Here is a 23638-nt window from a genome sequence, read left to right as displayed (position 1 = left end):
GCCCTTGTAGGACTTCAGGGAGTCAAGTGTGTAAGGGGGCCAATCCGATTTTAAAGGCAACAGCCAAGATGATGATTGTGAGAGGGAGGGGGTGGTACATTTGGTTAATAGTCCATTGTCCTGTTATTCATGCGTTAGTAGAGCAGGCAAACAAGATTATAGCGGCGGCGGTTGCCTGCGTCAGGAAGTACTTAGTAGTTGCTTCTACTGAGCGAGGGTGGCGGTGTTGGGCTATTACCGGGATAATAGCTAATGTGCTGATTTCTAGACCCATCCATGCGATGAATCAGTGGGAGCTTATGAATGTAAGGGCCGTGCCCACACCTAAGCTGAAGATGAGGATTGTGAACACGGTGGGGTTCATTAGTAAAGGAAGGGGTTTAACCTGCATTTTTGGGGTATGGGCCCAAAAGCTTTTTTAGCTTACTTTACTAGGAAGTGGTGTAGTGGAGGCACTAAGAGTTTTGATCTCTTCAGAAGGGTTCGATTCCCTACTTCCTAGGAGTTGGGGGGATTTTAACCCCCATTGTACACTCTATCAAAGTGGTCCTTTATTCAGGCACAACCCCTTAAAACTGGGGAGGTAGTCCTGCTATAGAGATTGGCAGGGAAAGGTGTCAAATTACTATAGCGAGGGTCATGGGAAGGAAGTTTTTTCAAATAAGGTGTATTAATTGATCGTAGCGGAAGCGGGGGTATGAAGCTCGCACTCATAGAAAGACAACTGAGAGCAATGTTGCTTTAATTATAAGGTTGATGGTGGTTAATTCTGGGAGAAGGGGTATGTTGGATGCTCCTAAAAATAAGGCAGCGGAGAGTGTGTTTATTAGAAGAATATTGGCGTACTCTGCTAAGAAAAATAAGGCAAATGGTCCTGCTGCGTATTCGACATTAAACCCAGAGACCAGTTCTGACTCACCCTCTGTGAGATCAAAGGGGGCCCGGTTTGTTTCTGCTAGGGTTGAGATGTACCATATAGCTGCTAAGGGTCAAGCGGGGAGAGCGAGTCATATGGTCTCTTGTGTAACCCCGAATGCCTGTAGGGTGAAGTCCCCGGATAGTACAATTAGGGACAGAAGGATTAGCCCTAGACTTACCTCGTAAGAGATTGTTTGTGCGACGGCCCGCAATGCTCCGATTAGGGCGTAGTTGGAGGCTCACCCTGACCCGAGAATTGAGTACACTGCTAAGCTCGATAAAGCCAGGATGAATAAGATAGTAAGGTTAACATTGGTTACAGGGTGAGGCATAGGTATAGGGGCTCAAAGAGTTAGTGCTAGGGTAAGGGCTAATACGGGAGCAGTAAGGAATAAGAGGGGGGAGGCTGTCGAGGGTCGTACAGGTTCTTTGATGAAGAGTTTTACCCCGTCGGCGATGGGTTGCAGGAGGCCGTAGGGTCCTACAATGTTTGGGCCTTTGCGGAATTGTATGTACCCCAAGACTTTGCGTTCAATAAGGGTTAGAAAGGCAACTGCTAATAGAACGGGGACAATATAGGCTAAGGGGTTGATAATATAGATGATTAAGTAGTTGATCATAGTTAAGGAGGGGATTTGAACCCCTGTTGAAAGAGCTTAGAGCTTTAGCAATGGCCTTACTCTGCCACCTTAACGTACTGAGTTCTCCAGGTGATGGCTGCCTCCTCTTGCTTGATTTTAGTTGGTTTCATTAAGTAGGGGTAAGGCGTGTTTTAAATAGGGGCCTTTTCTTCTCGGTCCTTTCGTACTAGAGTAGACTGCTGCATAGATAGAAACTGACCTGGATTACTCCGGTCTGAACTCAGATCACGTAGGACTTTAATCGTTGAACAAACGAACCCTTAACAGCGGCTACACCGTTAGGATGTCCTGATCCAACATCGAGGTCGTAAACCCCCTTGTCGATAGGGACTCTTAAAGGGGATTGCGCTGTTATCCCTAGGGTAACTCGGTCCGTTGATCGGCTTTGCCGGATCATAGGTCAAAGATTTTGTTACATAGAACAGTGGTTCGTAGTTTTAAGGTTTCACCTCTATCTTTACGGGGGTTTCTTTTTTCCCCGCGGTCGCCCCAACCAAAAATAGTTAAGTAATTACCTTATTGTTTACTCCGGTATTAGCGGGGTTTAAACAAAGGATTGCTTAAGTATTTAAAGCTCCATAGGGTCTTCTCGTCTTATGGTTTTAGCCCCGCTTCTGCACGGGGGGATCAATTTCACTGATAAAAGGAAGGAGACAGTCAAGCCCTCGTCTTGCCATTCATACAGGTCTTCATTTAAAAGACAAGTGATTACGCTACCTTCGCACGGTCAAAATACCGCGGCCGTTAAACACAGGGTCACAGGGCAGGCAGGACCTCTTATTCTTAGTTTGCAAGAGGCGATGTTTTTGGTAAACAGGCGAGGCTTCTTATTTTTGCCGAGTTCCTTCTTCCTCTTTATATCTTTCTTTGGTAGCACTCCAGTGTAGGGTTAACGGGGGTTTATTGTAGGGGTTTCTTGGTTTGTTGTTTACAGTGCCCTCTGGAATTGGGTCCGTTGTTTTTCGGTGAGGGGTTCGTTCCGAATTATACTTGTGCTTAGAGAGAGGCTGGCTCTCTTGTTACTCATATTAACATAATCTCTTCCTTGGAGGAGGGGCGGCTTGATATGTTTAGCGGGGTTAGTTTAATTATCCTAATCTAAGGGGGTCTATAGATGCTTGAGCTTTAACGCTTTCTTTATAGGTGGCTGCTTTTAGGCCCACTAGGGTATAGCCCTTTAGTTTTATGATCTTTACCCTGCTTAAAAAGTTGTGTCTTATTTCAAAAGGGCTGTACCCCTCTTGAATGAGTCTAATTATTTTGCTGTTCTTACTGTGTTTTACTAAGTTGATGCGCGGTAAATTAATTAGGGGGAACTAAAATTCGTTTCTCAGGCAACCAGCTATAACTAAGTTCGATAAGTCTTTCACTTCTACTCGGAGTTCGTCCCAGTCTTTTGCCACAGACAAGGGTTGGCTCTTACGGCTGACCCGGAGTAGCTCACTTAGTTTCGGGAGGGCAAACTTAAGTTCTCTTTGCTTGCTTAATTCTTGTTAAATCATGATGCAAAAGGTACGAGGATCAATCTCTGCTTTTTATTTCTTATTGAGTTTTTCATTTCTCTTTCATCCTTCCCTTACGGTACTTTTGTTATAGCTCCTTATTTTCTTTTCTGTCTCCCATACTAAGTTGGAAAAATGGTTTGTTTAGAGGGGGGATAAAGGGGGGTCTTTGGGGTTATAAATATAGTTATTTTGGTTTTAGAAAAGTGGGGCTAGTTTTACGGTTCAGGGTAGTCCAATTTGCATGGGGGACTTCTCGGTGTAAGTGAGATGCTTTACTAATTTAGCTATACTCTGTGTTCCAAGTGCACCTTCCGGTACACTTACCATGTTACGACTTGCCTCCCCTTTGTTTATTTATTGTTTTATTTAACTTAGTTTTGTATTGGGGGAGAGTGACGGGCGGTGTGTGCGCGCCTCAGGGCCAGTTTCAGTTGGACTCTCTAGTTCCATCTTACTGCTAAATCCTCCTTTGGAGTGTTGTTTCAATCAATCTTCCGTATTCGGTGTTAAGCGAATGTAGCCCATTACTTCCCCCTTTATACACTACACCTCGACCTGACGTTTTAGGTTGTACCAATCTTGCTCACTAGACATCCTTCAAAGGGTGAGCTGACGACGGCGGTATATAGGCGGGGATGGCAAAAAGGGGTGAGGTTAAGCGGGGGGTATCAGTTATAGAACAGGCTCCTCTAGGTGGGTCTAAGGCACCGCCAAGTCCTTTGGGTTTTAAGCTTACGCTAGTAGTTCCCAGGCGGATAATTAATAAGTGGTGAATCAATGTTTACGGCTATGCATAATGGGGTATCTAATCCCAGTTTGTTCCTTAGCTTTCGTGGGTTCAGGTATTTAAAGCCACTTTCGTACTAGGTCTTCCTTCCCTCGGGCGCGTATAAGAGCTGGGAGGGTGTTTAGCTTTAAAAAAAAGGGGGGGGGTCTTAACCACTCTTTATGCCGGGTCCTGTCGGCTCGGGCCTCTCGTATAACCGCGGTGGCTGGCACGAGTTTTACCGGCCCTCTTAACTTTAACTAAGTCAAGTTTTCACTTATGGCTTAATGTTTATCACTGCTGAAATCCCTTAAGGGGGTGGCTGAGCAAGGTGTCATGGGCTATCGAAGTGTGCCTGATACCGGCTCCGCGGTCTCACAAGAGATCGGCGGGCATTCTCACGGGGGCGCGGATACTTGCATGTGTAAGTATAGTTATAGGAGACAGAAAAGTTAGGACCAAACCTTTATGCCTTTGGAGATTTCTAGGGCCCATTTTGACATCTTCAGTGTCATGCTTTAGAGTTAAGCTACAAATGCAATACTATAATATTTTTGATTTGTGTAGTTTTTGATTTTTTATTTTGTGAATACTAAAATATGGAAAAAAAAATCATTTTGCATAATATTTTATTAAATGTGTTTGTTTCCAAATAACCGGGTAACCCTATTTTTAGGGTAACTTACGCCTTGATGTGCCTGTTTCCGGGGGGTTTGCAGGAGTATTAGTCATCCCAGGAGTAAGGGGGGTAAGGGGGGTTTGACCCTCAAAAACTATGGGAAAGGGGTGATCTTAGAAAATCTTCGTTTGAATAAAACGGGATACTGTACCTTATGCTCTAGGAATAGATCAATGCGATTCATGTGGAATGTCTTTCCAACTTTACATACGATATACGTAGACAAGAAAAATGTACACCCTTGTCAGCTAATACCGTGCGCACTCTGAAATGCAAGGTGAAAGGAAAAAAAAAAAGGAGACCCCAGGCCCCCGTGGAGAGAACGCCCGGCTAGGTGGGTAACGAGTCAATTGTGGTACACCATTAGCGGATGTAAGCGTCGATGAAAGTGTGAGTATTAATCAATTCATGGACCTGAAGTAGGAGGAGATGCCAGGAATAACTCACCCCCCGGGTAACCACCCTTCGATCAGTGTTCCTGACCATCAAGAACCGTTGGCCTTAAGGAATGGACTTGTTGGTAGGCTCTTACTACATTAAAATTGTGTATTTGTCTATTAGTTGGGTCCTGGTATAACTTAACCTATGAGGTTTGAGTTAGGTCTTAAATTTCGCCTGGTCTGAATATTCGTTAACTCTACTTATTGATGTGTTTTTAATCTACCTTAGTAATTATGTTGTGTTCTGTGCTTAATATAAGATTGTGGTGATAATACATGTTAGTCCTAAATAACCACACATAATTTATTAAAAGCATAATATGCATATACCATATATGCACTGCAGAAGATAGTTTAGTGCAAGAACTGCGGCTTTGGGGGCCGGCGGCGGGAGTTTGAGTCTCCCTCTTCTGAGCAGGAGGGAGGATTTTAACCTCCGGCCTCCGGTTTACAAGACCGGCGCTCTATACTGAGCTACTAGTGCAGGCTCATTTTAACATTTTGTTCTCTGTTCATCCGGCTGACGGGATAAGGACCAGGAAGATTGTAAAATAAATAATGGAAGCTGCTTGTCCGATGAGAATATAGGGGGGTTCTACTGGCATACCTCCAATTCATGTAAGAATTAGTATGTCGGCAATCAAGGTCCAAAAGATAAATTGACCCAGAGGGCGGAATATCAGGCCTCGTTGTTTTGATGTGTGGAGGATCGGGACAACGACCAGGACTAGGATAGATGAGAGCAGGGCTAGTACTCCCCCTAATTTGTTAGGGATTGACCGTAGAATGGCGTAAGCGAATAAAAAGTACCACTCTGGTTTGATGTGGGGAGGGGTGACCAGGGGGTTAGCGGGGGTGAAGTTATCAGGGTCCCCCAAAAGGTTTGGTGCGAATAGGGCTAGGAGTGTTAAAGCGATTAGTAGTGCAGCGAAGCCCAGGAGATCTTTATAAGAGAAGTAGGGGTGGAATGAGACTTTATCTGCGTCCGAGTTGAGGCCAGCGGGGTTGTTAGAGCCTGTTTCGTGTAAGAATAGGAGGTGCACAACTGTGGCTGCTGCTACAATAAAAGGTAGCAGAAAGTGGAAAGCGAAGAAGCGTGTTAATGTGGCGTTGTCCACTGAGAAGCCTCCCCACAACCATTGAACTAGGTCGTTGCCGATGTAGGGTGCTGCTGACATAAGGTTAGTGATGACCGTAGCGCCTCAAAATGATATTTGTCCTCATGGTAGGACGTAGCCCACAAATGCGGTGGCCATGACCAGAATGAGTAGGATGACCCCCACATTCCAAGTTTCTTTAAATAAGAAGGAGCCGTAGTAAAGTCCTCGGGCGATGTGAAGGTAGATACAGATGAAAAAGAAAGATGCTCCGTTTGCGTGTATATTACGGATTAGTCACCCGTAGTTTACGTCGCGGCAGATGTGGGCTACTGATGAGAAGGCTGTAGCGATGTCAGAAGTGTAATGTATGGCTAAAAACAAGCCTGTTAAGATTTGTGTGCCTAAACATAAGCCTAGTAATGACCCGAAATTTCATCAAATTGAGATATTAGAGGGGGCTGGTAAATCAACTAAGGCGTTGTTAGCGATTTTTAGTAAGGGGTGAGTTTTGCGAAGGTTTGCCATTAATGTTGCTAGAGTAGGTTTATATGGGGGGACGGGGTTTATATCATTACCACTGGCTCGAATTTTAACAAGAGTTGTTATGCTATCGCACATTGTTTTTGTTTATTCAGTTCTTGGGCGAAAAAAAGGGGGGCATAGTTAATATTACCCCCCCCCCCCCCCCCCCCCCCCCCCCCCCCCCCCCCCCCCCCCCCCCCCCCCCGACACTCTTCCCCCCCCCTTTTTCCTTGCTAGAGTCTATATGAGTAAAAAAAGGGGGGGGGTCAGTTTAGGTATTGTTAGCGATTTTTAGTGCAGGGTGAGTCCTGCTAAGGTTTGTCATTAATGTTCTTATAGTTGAGTTACAACGGTGGTTTTTCATATCATTGGTCTTGGTTAAAATCCTAGTAAGAATTATGATTTATTTTATGCTGTTTTTGCTTATTGGGTTGGTTGTGGGGGTTATTGCTGTGGCATCAAACCCGTCCCCTTATTTTGCTGCGTTGGGGTTAGTTATTGTGTCAGGGGTAGGCTGTGGAATGATGATTAGTCATGGGGGGCCGTTTCTATCCTTAATCTTATTCTTAATTTATTTAGGTGGCATGCTTGTAGTTTTTGCATACTCAGCAGCCTTGGCTGCCGAGCCGTACCCTGAGAGCTGGGTTAGTGAGTCGGTTGTTTTTTATTCGTGCGGCTACTCTTTAGGGGTGGTTTTCGTGATAGGTTTATTTGCTGATAAGTGGTCTAAGTATTCTTGAGTTCCCTCAGATGAGTTATACGAATTTTCTGTTTTTCGGGGGGATATGTTGGGGGTGGGTGTAATGTATGGCCCCGGAGGGGCTATACTTATTATTGGGGCGTGGGTATTACTTTTAACTTTGTTTGTGGTGTTGGAGCTGACTCGCGGGCTTGGTCGAGGGGCTTTACGTGTTGTTTAGACAAGGGTTGAAGAGGCTAATATAAGGGTTAAGACATAAAGGCCTAAAAAGGTTTTAATAGCGCCTTTTTGGGCGTTACTTGAAGTGGTGATTAGGGGGTTGTTTATTGTGGCGACGGCTTTTGGCCCAATTTTTTCTATCCAGCTAAGATCAATGTTTTGTGATGCGATTTGTTGGCCGGCTGAGAGGGGCGTAACAGTTGAGAGGCGGTGAGTAATGGATGGGAAAAAGCCTAGCATAGTGGAGAAGGTGAAGGGGGCGATTTTAGGGGTGTAGGTTAATTGTTTAGTGGTGATTAAGGCTAGTTCTAGTGCTGTAAGAAGGCCCACAATGGTGACTGTTAGGGCGGCGAGTTTTAATAAAATGGGTATGGTTATAACTGGGGATTTTAAGGGGGTTATGTTTGATGCGATAATAAGCCCTGCTACGATACTTCCTCAGGCTAGACGTTTAATAGGGTTTATTAGTTTTGTTGAGTTTTCATTAATGGGCGAAAGTGCGTTGAAGCGTGGGTGACCCATAACTACGAAGAAGACGACCCGAAGGCTGTAGACTGCTGTGAATGAAGTGGCGATAATTGTAAGTGTTAGGGCTCAGGCGTTTAGGTAGGAGGTGTTCATAGCCTCAATAATAGCGTCTTTGGAGAAGAACCCGGCTAAAAAAGGAGTGCCTGTTAGTGCGAGGCTGCCTAGAGTTACTGAAGATGATGTAAACGGGGCTAGGTGGTGTAGTCCGCCTATTTTGCGGATATCTTGTTCGTCGTTTAAACTATGGATAATTGAGCCAGAGCATAAGAACAATATTGCTTTGAAAAAAGCATGTGTGCAGATATGAAGGAAGGCTAATTGGGGCTGGTTAAGCCCGATTGTTACTATTATTAGGCCTAGTTGACTGGAGGTTGAGAAAGCAATGATTTTTTTGATATCATTTTGTGTTAAGGCACAGATTGCTGTAAATAGGGTGGTTAAGGCTCCTAGACATAGGCAGGTTGTTAGGGCCAATTGGTTATTCTCCATTATGGGGCTGATTCGGATTAGCAAGAAAATTCCTGCAACAACTATGGTGCTTGAGTGGAGTAATGCGGAGACAGGGGTTGGTCCTTCTATAGCTGACGGAAGTCATGGGTGAAGTCCGAATTGTGCTGATTTTCCGGTTGCTGCTACGATTAAACCGATGAGGGGAACGGTTATGTCTTTATCTTTAGCTAGGGTAAACATTTGTTGTATTTCCCAGGAGTTAAGATTGAAGGCAATTCATGCCATGGCTAGGATTAGCCCGACGTCTCCAACCCGGTTGTACAGGACTGCTTGTAAAGCTGCATTATTTGCGTCGGCCCGGCCGAATCACCACCCGATCAAGAGGAAAGACATAATGCCGACCCCCTCCCAGCCGATAAACAGCTGAAATATATTGTTAGCTGTCACTAGGATTACTATTGCGATTAGGAATATCAGCAAGTATTTGAAAAATCGGGGTATTTGGGGGTCTGAGTGCATATATCAGGAGGCGAACTCTAGAATAGACCACGTAACATAGAGTGCGACAGGGGTAAAGATAATGGAGTAAAGGTCAAATTTAAAGCTTAGGTTTAGGTCGAATGTTGAGATGTTCATTCAAGAGAATGTGGTAAGAATAGTTTCTACCCCGTCGTTTAGAAAAATAAATAATGGGAGGAGGCTTACGATGAATGCTAGTTTTACAGCAGCCTTTACGTCCGTTAAAGGTCAAGAGGCGTGTAATGTTTTAGGGGTTAATGAAGTTATTACGGGGGTGATTAGCAGGGCAAAAATAATTAGTAAGGCTGAAGTTGTAGCCAAAGTGTTAAGGTGCATAGCTTCTGCTTGGATTTGCACCAAGGGTTTTTGGTTTCTAAGACCAACGGATGAGCTGTTATCCTTCAGGAGCGTTGAAAGGGCCCTGGAATTGAACCAAGGAGGCGAAAGTTAGCAGTTTTACGTTGTAGTCTGACCCCTCTCGGCGGGTAAAGAGATTTTAACTCTTGTCTTTAGAATCACAATCTGACGTTTTTAGTTAAACTATACCTGCAGAATGTTCAAGCTCAGATAATCTCTGGTTTAAAAATAATCATTAATAAGGGTAGAAGATGAAGTGCTATTACTAAGTGTTCTCGGGTATGTGAAGGTTGAAGTTGGGCTAGATGGTGGGTTAGTGGGCCTCGTTGAGTTGTAATATACAGATACAAGGAATATGCCGCGGTCATTAAAACTCCTGTTGCTGTGAGTGTGATGGTTAAGGGGGATCAGTTGTAGAGTGATGAGATGATGATTAGTTCCCCTATGAGATTGGGTAGGGGAGGCAGAGCTAAATTAGCCAAAGTGGTAATGAACCACCAGGTTGCTATTAATGGCAGTGCGACTTGTAATCCTCGGGCGAGAATCATAGTTCGGCTGTGGGTCCGTTCATAGTTTATATTAGCTAGGCAGAAGAGAGCGGAAGAGGTTAAGCCGTGGGCAATTATAAGAACAGTGGCCCCTGTTAGTCCTCAAGGCGTTTGGATTAGAATTGCTGCTGTTACAAGTCCTATGTGGCTTACTGAGGAGTAAGCGATGAGAGACTTTAAGTCTGTTTGTCGTAAGCAGATGGAGCTTGTTATTACAACGCCCCATAAGGCAAGAATAAGAAATGGGTAGCTTAGTTGTTTTGTTAAAGGTTCCAGCACAGCTAGAAGGCGGATTATCCCGTATCCCCCTAGCTTTAGAAGTACTGCGGCTAAGACCATTGAGCCGGCGATTGGTGCTTCTACGTGGGCTTTGGGAAGTCACAGGTGTAATCCGTACAGAGGCATTTTTACCAGGAATGCGGTTAGGCAGGCAGCTCACCAGATTTTGCTTGCGTAGGAGGTTGTTATTAATTGGTCTGAGTGTTGTAAAATAATGACGGATAAAGTTCCTACCTTATTTTGTAGGACAAGGAGAGCTACTAGTAGAGGCAGAGACCCTGCGAGAGTGTAAAAAAGGAAGTAAATTCCTGCGTTTAGTCGCTCAGCTTGATTACCCCAGCGGGTGATAATAAGAAGCGTGGGGATTAAGGTAGCTTCAAACATAACATAGAACATAATTAACTCTGTGGCACTAAAAGCTGCGATTAGAAAGATTTGCAGTGAGATAAGAAGGGTGATGTACAATCGTTGTTGGTTTGGTGTGGACAAGGTTAAGTGGTTTTGGCTAGCCAAGAGTATGAGGGGTAGTAACCAGCATGAAAGAATTAATAAGGGGGTCGATAAGGGGTCTGTGCCTAAGGAGGTGTTAAGTGAGGACCATCCAGTTTCTGCTGTTCACATAATTCAGTGAAGGCTTGCGAAAGCAATTATAAGGCTATTAGTAAGGGTTAAAGGTCACACTCATTTTGGTTTAGTTAACCATACTGCAGGGGTGAGCATAATCGTTGGTAGTAGGATTTTTAGCATTGTAATATGTTAAGTGATTGTATGCGATCAGATCCGTGGGTTCGGGATGTGGCTACTAGGAGGGCTAATCCGGTGCTTGCTTCACATGCTGAAAAAGCCAGTAAGATTATGGGGGAGGGGCAGAAATTAATTGACCCAAACTCCAGAGCTCATAAAGAAAGGGTGATGTACAGAGATAGTATCATTCCCTCTAAACAGAGTAGAGCTGAGAGAAGGTGTGAGCGGTGGAGTGCAAGCCCTATAAGTCCTAGGATAAAAGCGGAGGAAGAAGCAAAATGAACGGGGGTCATAAAGAGGTTGTGGGGTTTAACCACAGGTTTTTGAGCCGAAATCAAATGTTTTCTTTAAACTAACGTCTTATTCAGCTCATTCTAGGCCCCCTTGTGTTCATTCGTACACAAGGCCCAGGGTTAAAAGGATCAGAACTGCAGTAGCTCAGTAGAAAGTCTGTAACGGGGATATTATTTGAAGCCCCCAAGGGAGGGGGAGGAGAAGGGCGATTTCTAAGTCGAACAAGAGGAATAGGATTGCGATTAAAAAGAATCGGAGTGAAAAGGGCAGTCGGGCTGACCCTAACGGATCAAACCCGCATTCGTAAGGGGAAAGTTTGTCTGAGTCAGGGGTTATTTGAGGGAGTCAAAAAGAGACTAAGGCTAGGATGGTGGAGAGTAAGCCTGTAATTAAGAGAATTGTAAGGATTAGGTTCATTATCTTTTCTTGGGGTCTAACCAAGACCGGGTGATTGGAAGTCACTGATACTGTTTAATACTAAAAAGATTAAGATCCTCATCAATAGATAGATACATATAAGAACAATCACACTACGTCCACAAAATGTCAGTATCAAGCTGCGGCTTCAAAGCCGAAGTGGTGCTCAGATGTGAAATGGAATTGGACTTGACGGATGAGGCAAATGGCGAGGAATGTTGAGCCGATGATTACATGTAGGCCGTGGAATCCTGTGGCTACGAAGAATGTTGAGCCGTACACGCCGTCTGCAATCGTGAAAGGGGCTTCGTAGTATTCTAGGGCTTGGAGTAGTGTGAAGTAAAAGCCCAGGAGAATGGTTAAAGTTAAGGATTGATTAGCTTGTTTTCGTTGACCTTCTATAATACTATGGTGGGCTCAGGTAACAGTTACTCCCGAGGCTAGAAGAACGGCTGTGTTTAGTAGTGGGACCTCAAATGGATCTAAGGTTAGAATACCTGAGGGGGGTCAACAACCCCCAAGTTCAGGGGTGGGAGCGAGGCTTGAGTGGTAGAAAGCTCAGAAGAAGCCTAGGAAGAAGAATACTTCAGAGGTGATAAACAGGATTATGCCGTAACGTAGGCCTTTTTGTACTGGAGGGGTGTGATGGCCTTGAAAAGTTCCCTCCCGGATAATATCTCGCCACCATTGAAGTATGGTAAGGAGAAGAATTAGGAGGCCTAAGGATATAAGGACTGTAGAGTTAAAATGGAATCAGATTGCAAGACCTGATGTTATTAGGAGGGCTCCGATTGCGCCTGTTAAAGGCCATGGGCTGGGGTCTACTATGTGGTATGCGTGTGCTTGGTGGGTCATTAAACGTTTTCTTGTAAGTAGAGGCTTAGTAGTAGGACAAACACATATGCCTGGATTATAGCAACTGCTACTTCAAGCAAGGTCAAAAGGAAAAGAACAGTGTAAGTTAAGATTGCTACTACGGGTATTAAGGGTAACACTACGAAGCCTGCGGTGGCGATTAGTTGAATTAAAAGGTGTCCGGCAGTTAGGTTAGCGGTAAGTCGGACTCCGAGGGCTAGAGGTCGAATAAGTAAACTGATAGTTTCAATGATAATTAGTACCGGGATCAGAAGAATGGGGGACCCTTCAGGAAGAAGATGGCCTAATGAGTGGGTTGGTTGGTTACGCATTCCAATAATTACCGTTGCTATTCACAGGGGAACAGCAAGGCCTATATTTAATGATAGTTGTGTAGTAGGGGTAAAGGTGTATGGGAGCAGTCCTAGCATATTAATTGTAACTAGTAAGATTATTAAAGATGAGAATATTAAAGCCCATTTATGCCCTCCAGGGTTGATGGGTAGAAGGAGTTGTTGGGTAAAGCGGTTAATGAACCAGCCTTGAAGGGTGGTCAGACGATTGTTGAGTCAACGGGAGGGGGCGGAAGGATAAAGGGTCCAGGGGAGGATTTGAGCAAGTACAATTAAGGGTGTCCCCAAAAAGACAGGGCTGAGGAATTGGTCGAAAAAGCTTACTGCCATCGTCAGGTCCAAGGAGTTGTTTTAGAGGCCTCGTTATTTATTGGGTTAGGCTCATTAGGGAACAAGTGTGATATAATTTTAGGGGGAATTACAGCTGAAAAAACTAATCAAGAAAAGATAAGGATTATAAGTCAAGGACCGGGGTTTAGTTGAGGCATATCGCTAGGGGTGGTTGGGGGCCACCAGTCTTTAGCTTAAAAGGCTAATGCTAGTCCCTATTTAGCTTCTTAGCGAGGCGTCTTCAAGTATAAGAGAGGATCAGTTTTCAAAATATTGGAGGGGGACAGCCTCTACTACGATGGGCATGAAACTATGGTTGGCACCGCAGATTTCTGAACACTGTCCGTAAAACACTCCTGGTCGGGAGGTGATAAATGCTGTTTGGTTTAGTCGTCCTGGTACGGCGTCCATTTTTACACCTAAAGAGGGCACTGCTCAAGAGTGAAGTACGTCTTCTGCGGTTACTAGGACTCGGATGGGGGATTCAACAGGGATTACTATACGATGGTCTGCTTCCAGTAGCCGGAATTGTCCGGGGGAGAGGTCTCGGGTAGGTACTATGTATGAATCAAAGCTTAAGTTTTCATAATCTGTGTATTCGTAACTTCAGTACCATTGGTGGCCGACCGCTTTAATTGTCAGGTGTGGGTCGTTAATCTCATCTATTAAGTAAAGAATGCGTAAGGAGGGTAATGCGATTAAGATAAGGATGACTGCTGGAAGGACTGTTCAAATAATTTCAATTTCTTGGGAGTCTAGTAGAAATTTGTTTGTTAACTTTGTGGTGATTATAGCAACAATAATGTAAAGTACGAGGGTGCTGATAAGAAAGACAATTATTAAGGCGTGGTCGTGGAAATGGAGTAATTCTTCTATAACAGGTGAGGCTGCGTCTTGAAAACCTAGTTGAGAGGGGTGGGCCATAAATAAGATGTGCGAGGGTTTAACTCACAATTTTGTCTTGACAAGGCAATGTAATGTTTTACTAACATCTCATTAAGAAAGTGGCAGAGTGGTTATGCGGGCGGCTTGAAACTGCCACATGGGGGTTCGACTCCCTCCTTTCTGGTTTATTTGAGTGAACTTTGACATAAGCAGGCTCTTCAAATGTGTGGTAAGGTGGTGGGCAGCCGTTTGATCATTCTACATTAATAGAGGCTAGTTCTACTGAGAGGATTTCTCGTTTAGTTGCAAATGCTTCTCAAAGGATGAACAGGAACATAATAACTGCAATTAGTGAGATAAGGGAACCGATTGACGAGACTGTGTTCCACAGGGTGTAGGCATCAGGGTAGTCGGAGTATCGACGAGGTATTCCTGCAAGCCCTAAGAAGTGTTGAGGAAAGAAAGTGAGATTTACACCTGCGAATATTACTACGAAGTGGATTTTGGTTCATGTACTATGTAAAGTATAGCCAGAGAATAGCGGGAATCAGTGCACAAACCCTGCTATGATAGCAAATACAGCTCCTATTGACAAGACATAGTGGAAGTGGGCTACGACATAATAGGTGTCATGAAGAACAATGTCAAGCGAAGAATTAGCTAGTACAATGCCTGTTAAACCCCCGACTGTAAAAAGGAAAATAAACCCTAGGGCTCATAAGAGAGGGGTTTCTCATTTAATAGCGCCCCCGTGCAGAGTGGCCAGTCAGCTGAACACTTTTACACCAGTGGGGATCGCGATAATTATTGTTGCGGAGGTGAAATAAGCGCGGGTGTCAACATCCATTCCCACTGTGAACATATGGTGGGCCCACACGATAAATCCTAGTAGGCCAATAGCTATTATTGCTCATACTATGCCCATGTAGCCGAAAGGTTCTTTTTTACCTGCGTAGTATGCGACGATGTGGGAGATCATCCCAAAGCCTGGTAAGATTAGGATGTACACTTCAGGGTGCCCGAAGAACCAGAACAGGTGTTGATAAAGGATCGGGTCTCCTCCTCCAGCAGGGTCGAAGAAAGTTGTGTTTAAGTTACGGTCGGTGAGGAGTATAGTGATACCGGCTGCTAGGACAGGTAGTGATAAGAGAAGTAAAACTGCTGTGATTAGTACAGCTCAGACGAAGAGGGGTGTTTGGTATTGTGAGGTTGAAGGGGGTTTTATGTTAATAATTGTGGTGATAAAATTAATAGCGCCTAAGATAGATGAAACACCGGCCAGGTGCAGGGAAAAAATTGTTAGGTCTACGGAGGCTCCCGCATGAGCCAGATTGCTTGATAAAGGGGGGTAAACGGTTCACCCCGTGCCAGCACCTGCTTCTACGCCAGATGAGGCTAAAAGCAGGAGGAATGAGGGGGGTAGAAGTCAGAAGCTTATGTTGTTCATACGGGGGAAAGCCATATCAGGCGCCCCAATCATTAAAGGAATAAGTCAGTTGCCAAAGCCCCCGATTATAATTGGTATTACTATAAAAAAGATTATTACGAACGCATGAGCTGTGACGATCACATTGTAAATCTGATCATCCCCTAATAGTGCCCCGGGTTGACTTAGTTCCGCGCGGATGAGAAGGCTTAGTGCAGTGCCCACCATTCCGGCTCAGGCACCAAAAATTAAATAAAGGGTGCCGATATCTTTATGGTTTGTTGAGAAGAATCATCGAGTGATTGCCACAGGTAAGATGGCCGAGCAGGCGGTGGATTGTAATCCCATGCACAGGGGTTTGAGCCCCCTTCTTACCAGGCCCCAAAGTGTTCTGCACGTAAGATTGCAAATCTTAAAGAGCGAAATAACTTTCGCTGGGGTCTCCTCCCCCGCCTTCTAAGCCTTGAAAAGGCGGGGGAGGGGTAGAAGGATGCTCGCTGGTTTGGGCGTTTAGCTGTTAACTAAAACTTTGTAGGATCGAGGCCTTCCCTTCTAGTAAGGCTTTAGCTTAATTAAAGTATCTGTTTTGCATACAGGAGATGTGAGTTAATTTCTCGCAAGTCTTACAGAGTCTAAGGGTCTTTCACCCCTGCTTAGGGCTTTGAAGGCCCTTGGTCTAGTTAAACCTAAGTCTCTTAGTTTAGTCACGTTAGGATGGTTGGGAGGAGGGGGAGTATCAACAGGGAGAGTGATATTGCTATGGTTGAAGTAAATGGTATGCGAACCTTAATTTTTGGTCATTTTGATATAGCTATGATATTATTGGGGTGCATGGTGAGTGAGACGGAGTGAGCAACACGTAGGTAGAAGAAAAGACTTAAAAGAGCAGAGAGGGCTATTAGTGTTGCCATGGGGATTAGCTGTTGTTTAGTGAGTTCTTGTAGAATTAATCATTTAGGACCAAACCCTGTCATGGGGGGCAGCCCTGCCAAAGATAGTATAATTAAAGGAGTAAGTGCAGTTAATGCGGGGGACTTTGTCCACGAGATTGTTAATATAATAATAGATGTGGAGTTATTAACTTTGAAGAGTTCAAAGGCAGAAATGGTTATAAAGATGTAAGTGATCAGGGCAAATAGTGCTAGGGTTTGGGAGTATTGGAGAATAAGGGTGATTCAGCCTAAGTGTGCGATGGAGGAGTATGCAAGAATTTTGCGTAGTTGGGTTTGGTTTAGACCCCCTCACCCTCCCACTAGAGTTGATAAGACAGCCAGCCCTGTTAAGACTGGTATTACTTGAGGGGGGAGTTGTGAAATAAGGGCGAAAGGTGCGAGTTTTTGTCAGGTGGACAGGATTATTCCAGTACTTAGGTCTAGCCCTTGTAGGACTTCAGGGAGTCAAGTGTGTAAGGGGGCCAATCCGATTTTAAAGGCAACAGCCAAGATGATGATTGTGAGAGGGAGGGGGTGGTACATTTGGTTAATAGTCCATTGTCCTGTTATTCATGCGTTAGTAGAGCAGGCAAACAAGATTATAGCGGCGGCGGTTGCCTGCGTCAGGAAGTACTTAGTAGTTGCTTCTACTGAGCGAGGGTGGCGGTGTTGGGCTATTACCGGGATAATAGCTAATGTGCTGATTTCTAGACCCATCCATGCGATGAATCAGTGGGAGCTTATGAATGTAAGGGCCGTGCCCACACCTAAGCTGAAGATGAGGATTGTGAACACGGTGGGGTTCATTAGTAAAGGAAGGGGTTTAACCTGCATTTTTGGGGTATGGGCCCAAAAGCTTTTTTAGCTTACTTTACTAGGAAGTGGTGTAGTGGAGGCACTAAGAGTTTTGATCTCTTCAGAAGGGTTCGATTCCCTACTTCCTAGGAGTTGGGGGGATTTTAACCCCCATTGTACACTCTATCAAAGTGGTCCTTTATTCAGGCACAACCCCTTAAAACTGGGGAGGTAGTCCTGCTATAGAGATTGGCAGGGAAAGGTGTCAAATTACTATAGCGAGGGTCATGGGAAGGAAGTTTTTTCAAATAAGGTGTATTAATTGATCGTAGCGGAAGCGGGGGTATGAAGCTCGCACTCATAGAAAGACAACTGAGAGCAATGTTGCTTTAATTATAAGGTTGATGGTGGTTAATTCTGGGAGAAGGGGTATGTTGGATGCTCCTAAAAATAAGGCAGCGGAGAGTGTGTTTATTAGAAGAATATTGGCGTACTCTGCTAAGAAAAATAAGGCAAATGGTCCTGCTGCGTATTCGACATTAAACCCAGAGACCAGTTCTGACTCACCCTCTGTGAGATCAAAGGGGGCCCGGTTTGTTTCTGCTAGGGTTGAGATGTACCATATAGCTGCTAAGGGTCAAGCGGGGAGAGCGAGTCATATGGTCTCTTGTGTAACCCCGAATGCCTGTAGGGTGAAGTCCCCGGATAGTACAATTAGGGACAGAAGGATTAGCCCTAGACTTACCTCGTAAGAGATTGTTTGTGCGACGGCCCGCAATGCTCCGATTAGGGCGTATTTTGAGTTGGAGGCTCACCCTGACCCGAGAATTGAGTACACTGCTAAGCTCGATAAAGCCAGGATGAATAAGATAGTAAGGTTAACATTGGTTACAGGGTGAGGCATAGGTATAGGGGCTCAAAGAGTTAGTGCTAGGGTAAGGGCTAATACGGGAGCAGTAAGGAATAAGAGGGGGGGAGGCTGTCGAGGGTCGTACAGGTTCTTTGATGAAGAGTTTTACCCCGTCGGCGATGGGTTGCAGGAGGCCGTAGGGTCCTACAATGTTTGGGCCTTTGCGGAATTGTATGTACCCCAAGACTTTGCGTTCAATAAGGGTTAGAAAGGCAACTGCTAATAGAACGGGGACAATATAGGCTAAGGGGTTGATAATATAGATGATTAAGTAGTTGATCATAGTTAAGGAGGGGATTTGAACCCCTGTTGAAAGAGCTTAGAGCTTTAGCAATGGCCTTACTCTGCCACCTTAACGTACTGAGTTCTCCAGGTGATGGCTGCCTCCTCTTGCTTGATTTTAGTTGGTTTCATTAAGTAGGGGTAAGGCGTGTTTTAAATAGGGGCCTTTTCTTCTCGGTCCTTTCGTACTAGAGTAGACTGCTGCATAGATAGAAACTGACCTGGATTACTCCGGTCTGAACTCAGATCACGTAGGACTTTAATCGTTGAACAAACGAACCCTTAACAGCGGCTACACCGTTAGGATGTCCTGATCCAATATCGAGGTCGTAAACCCCCTTGTCGATAGGGACTCTTAAAGGGGATTGCGCTGTTATCCCTAGGGTAACTCGGTCCGTTGATCGGCTTTGCCGGATCATAGGTCAAAGATTTTGTTACATAGAACAGTGGTTCGTAGTTTTAAGGTTTCACCTCTATCTTTACGGGGGTTTCTTTTTTCCCCGCGGTCGCCCCAACCAAAAATAGTTAAGTAATTACCTTATTGTTTACTCCGGTATTAGCGGGGTTTAAACAAAGGATTGCTTAAGTATTTAAAGCTCCATAGGGTCTTCTCGTCTTATGGTTTTAGCCCCGCTTCTGCACGGGGGGATCAATTTCACTGATAAAAGGAAGGAGACAGTCAAGCCCTCGTCTTGCCATTCATACAGGTCTTCATTTAAAAGACAAGTGATTACGCTACCTTCGCACGGTCAAAATACCGCGGCCGTTAAACACAGGGTCACAGGGCAGGCAGGACCTCTTATTCTTAGTTTGCAAGAGGCGATGTTTTTGGTAAACAGGCGAGGCTTCTTATTTTTGCCGAGTTCCTTCTTCCTCTTTATATCTTTCTTTGGTAGCACTCCAGTGTAGGGTTAACGGGGGTTTATTGTAGGGGTTTCTTGGTTTGTTGTTTACAGTGCCCTCTGGAATTGGGTCCGTTGTTTTTCGGTGAGGGGTTCGTTCCGAATTATACTTGTGCTTAGAGAGAGGCTGGCTCTCTTGTTACTCATATTAACATAATCTCTTCCTTGGAGGAGGGGCGGCTTGATATGTTTAGCGGGGTTAGTTTAATTATCCTAATCTAAGGGGGTCTATAGATGCTTGAGCTTTAACGCTTTCTTTATAGGTGGCTGCTTTTAGGCCCACTAGGGTATAGCCCTTTAGTTTTATGATCTTTACCCTGCTTAAAAAGTTGTGTCTTATTTCAAAAGGGCTGTACCCCTCTTGAATGAGTCTAATTATTTTGCTGTTCTTACTGTGTTTTACTAAGTTGATGCGCGGTAAATTAATTAGGGGGAACTAAAATTCGTTTCTCAGGCAACCAGCTATAACTAAGTTCGATAAGTCTTTCACTTCTACTCGGAGTTCGTCCCAGTCTTTTGCCACAGACAAGGGTTGGCTCTTACGGCTGACCCGGAGTAGCTCACTTAGTTTCGGGAGGGCAAACTTAAGTTCTCTTTGCTTGCTTAATTCTTGTTAAATCATGATGCAAAAGGTACGAGGATCAATCTCTGCTTTTTATTTCTTATTGAGTTTTTCATTTCTCTTTCATCCTTCCCTTACGGTACTTTTGTTATAGCTCCTTATTTTCTTTTCTGTCTCCCATACTAAGTTGGAAAAATGGTTTGTTTAGAGGGGGGATAAAGGGGGGTCTTTGGGGTTATAAATATAGTTATTTTGGTTTTAGAAAAGTGGGGCTAGTTTTACGGTTCAGGGTAGTCCAATTTGCATGGGCGACTTCTCGGTGTAAGTGAGATGCTTTACTAATTTAGCTATACTCTGTGTTCCAAGTGCACCTTCCGGTACACTTACCATGTTACGACTTGCCTCCCCTTTGTTTATTTATTGTTTTATTTAACTTAGTTTTGTATTGGGGGAGAGTGACGGGCGGTGTGTGCGCGCCTCAGGGCCAGTTTCAGTTGGACTCTCTAGTTCCATCTTACTGCTAAATCCTCCTTTGGAGTGTTGTTTCAATCAATCTTCCGTATTCGGTGTTAAGCGAATGTAGCCCATTACTTCCCCCTTTATACACTACACCTCGACCTGACGTTTTAGGTTGTACCAATCTTGCTCACTAGACATCCTTCAAAGGGTGAGCTGACGACGGCGGTATATAGGCGGGGATGGCAAAAAGGGGTGAGGTTAAGCGGGGGGTATCAGTTATAGAACAGGCTCCTCTAGGTGGGTCTAAGGCACCGCCAAGTCCTTTGGGTTTTAAGCTTACGCTAGTAGTTCCCAGGCGGATAATTAATAAGTGGTGAATCAATGTTTACGGCTATGCATAATGGGGTATCTAATCCCAGTTTGTTCCTTAGCTTTCGTGGGTTCAGGTATTTAAAGCCACTTTCGTACTAGGTCTTCCTTCCCTCGGGCGCGTATAAGAGCTGGGAGGGTGTTTAGCTTTAAAAAAAAGGGGGGGGGTCTTAACCACTCTTTATGCCGGGTCCTGTCGGCTCGGGCCTCTCGTATAACCGCGGTGGCTGGCACGAGTTTTACCGGCCCTCTTAACTTTAACTAAGTCAAGTTTTCACTTATGGCTTAATGTTTATCACTGCTGAAATCCCTTAAGGGGGTGGCTGAGCAAGGTGTCATGGGCTATCGAAGTGTGCCTGATACCGGCTCCGCGGTCTCACAAGAGATCGGCGGGCATTCTCACGGGGGCGCGGATACTTGCATGTGTAAGTATAGTTATAGGAGACAGAAAAGTTAGGACCAAACCTTTATGCCTTTGGAGATTTCTAGGGCCCATTTTGACATCTTCAGTGTCATGCTTTAGAGTTAAGCTACAAATGCAATACTATAATATTTTTGATTTGTGTAGTTTTTGATTTTTTATTTTGTGAATACTAAAATATGGAAAAAAAAATCATTTTGCATAATATTTTATTAAATGTGTTTGTTTCCAAATAACCGGGTAACCCTATTTTTAGGGTAACTTACGCCTTGATGTGCCTGTTTCCGGGGGGTTTGCAGGAGTATTAGTCATCCCAGGAGTAAGGGGGGTAAGGGGGGTTTGACCCTCAAAAACTATGGGAAAGGGGTGATCTTAGAAAATCTTCGTTTGAATAAAACGGGATACTGTACCTTATGCTCTAGGAATAGATCAATGCGATTCATGTGGAATGTCTTTCCAACTTTACATACGATATACGTAGACAAGAAAAATGTACACCCTTGTCAGCTAATACCGTGCGCACTCTGAAATGCAAGGTGAAAGGAAAAAAAAAAAGGAGACCCCAGGCCCCCGTGGAGAGAACGCCCGGCTAGGTGGGTAACGAGTCAATTGTGGTACACCATTAGCGGATGTAAGCGTCGATGAAAGTGTGAGTATTAATCAATTCATGGACCTGAAGTAGGAGGAGATGCCAGGAATAACTCACCCCCCGGGTAACCACCCTTCGATCAGTGTTCCTGACCATCAAGAACCGTTGGCCTTAAGGAATGGACTTGTTGGTAGGCTCTTACTACATTAAAATTGTGTATTTGTCTATTAGTTGGGTCCTGGTATAACTTAACCTATGAGGTTTGAGTTAGGTCTTAAATTTCGCCTGGTCTGAATATTCGTTAACTCTACTTATTGATGTGTTTTTAATCTACCTTAGTAATTATGTTGTGTTCTGTGCTTAATATAAGATTGTGGTGATAATACATGTTAGTCCTAAATAACCACACATAATTTATTAAAAGCATAATATGCATATACCATATATGCACTGCAGAAGATAGTTTAGTGCAAGAACTGCGGCTTTGGGGGCCGGCGGCGGGAGTTTGAGTCTCCCTCTTCTGAGCAGGAGGGAGGATTTTAACCTCCGGCCTCCGGTTTACAAGACCGGCGCTCTATACTGAGCTACTAGTGCAGGCTCATTTTAACATTTTGTTCTCTGTTCATCCGGCTGACGGGATAAGGACCAGGAAGATTGTAAAATAAATAATGGAAGCTGCTTGTCCGATGAGAATATAGGGGGGTTCTACTGGCATACCTCCAATTCATGTAAGAATTAGTATGTCGGCAATCAAGGTCCAAAAGATAAATTGACCCAGAGGGCGGAATATCAGGCCTCGTTGTTTTGATGTGTGGAGGATCGGGACAACGACCAGGACTAGGATAGATGAGAGCAGGGCTAGTACTCCCCCTAATTTGTTAGGGATTGACCGTAGAATGGCGTAAGCGAATAAAAAGTACCACTCTGGTTTGATGTGGGGAGGGGTGACCAGGGGGTTAGCGGGGGTGAAGTTATCAGGGTCCCCCAAAAGGTTTGGTGCGAATAGGGCTAGGAGTGTTAAAGCGATTAGTAGTGCAGCGAAGCCCAGGAGATCTTTATAAGAGAAGTAGGGGTGGAATGAGACTTTATCTGCGTCCGAGTTGAGGCCAGCGGGGTTGTTAGAGCCTGTTTCGTGTAAGAATAGGAGGTGCACAACTGTGGCTGCTGCTACAATAAAAGGTAGCAGAAAGTGGAAAGCGAAGAAGCGTGTTAATGTGGCGTTGTCCACTGAGAAGCCTCCCCACAACCATTGAACTAGGTCGTTGCCGATGTAGGGTGCTGCTGACATAAGGTTAGTGATGACCGTAGCGCCTCAAAATGATATTTGTCCTCATGGTAGGACGTAGCCCACAAATGCGGTGGCCATGACCAGAATGAGTAGGATGACCCCCACATTCCAAGTTTCTTTAAATAAGAAGGAGCCGTAGTAAAGTCCTCGGGCGATGTGAAGGTAGATACAGATGAAAAAGAAAGATGCTCCGTTTGCGTGTATATTACGGATTAGTCACCCGTAGTTTACGTCGCGGCAGATGTGGGCTACTGATGAGAAGGCTGTAGCGATGTCAGAAGTGTAATGTATGGCTAAAAACAAGCCTGTTAAGATTTGTGTGCCTAAACATAAGCCTAGTAATGACCCGAAATTTCATCAAATTGAGATATTAGAGGGGGCTGGTAAATCAACTAAGGCGTTGTTAGCGATTTTTAGTAAGGGGTGAGTTTTGCGAAGGTTTGCCATTAATGTTGCTAGAGTAGGTTTATATGGGGGGACGGGGTTTATATCATTACCACTGGCTCGAATTTTAACAAGAGTTGTTATGCTATCGCACATTGTTTTTGTTTATTCAGTTCTTGGGCGAAAAAAAGGGGGGCATAGTTAATATTACCCCCCCCCCCCCCCCCCCCCCCCCCCCCCCCCCCCCCCCCCCCCCCCCCCCCCCGACAC

At 44.7% G+C, this 23638-nt stretch overlaps 1 protein-coding gene and 2 non-coding genes across 3 annotated transcripts; 1 reads left to right on the top strand and 2 right to left on the bottom strand.

Annotated features, from left to right (window-relative positions):
- Positions 1–3355: 3355 nt before the first annotated feature.
- LOC144070429 (18S ribosomal RNA) lies at positions 3356–4299 on the bottom strand. The gene has a single exon (XR_013299285.1). It is a non-coding gene; the product is annotated as an 18S ribosomal RNA (ribosomal RNA).
- Positions 4300–6775: 2476 nt separating this feature from the next.
- Positions 6776–15785, top strand: LOC144070419 (NADH-ubiquinone oxidoreductase chain 6-like). Its single transcript, XM_077594939.1, is given in 1 exon segment — positions 6776–15785. A coding segment is annotated over 1 exon segment (522 nt). The 5' UTR covers positions 6776–6969; the 3' UTR covers positions 7492–15785.
- Positions 15786–20212: 4427 nt separating this feature from the next.
- LOC144070428 (18S ribosomal RNA) lies at positions 20213–21156 on the bottom strand. The gene has a single exon (XR_013299284.1). It is a non-coding gene; the product is annotated as an 18S ribosomal RNA (ribosomal RNA).
- Between the last annotated feature and the right edge of the window lie 2482 nt (positions 21157–23638).

The sequence above is a fragment of the Stigmatopora argus genome, unplaced genomic scaffold (genome assembly GCF_051989625.1).
Source record: "Stigmatopora argus isolate UIUO_Sarg unplaced genomic scaffold, RoL_Sarg_1.0 HiC_scaffold_72, whole genome shotgun sequence".
Taxonomy (NCBI): domain Eukaryota; kingdom Metazoa; phylum Chordata; class Actinopteri; order Syngnathiformes; family Syngnathidae; genus Stigmatopora; species Stigmatopora argus.
The sequence above is the reverse complement of the archived record's forward strand: the minus strand, read 5'-3'. Positions and strand labels throughout refer to the sequence as shown.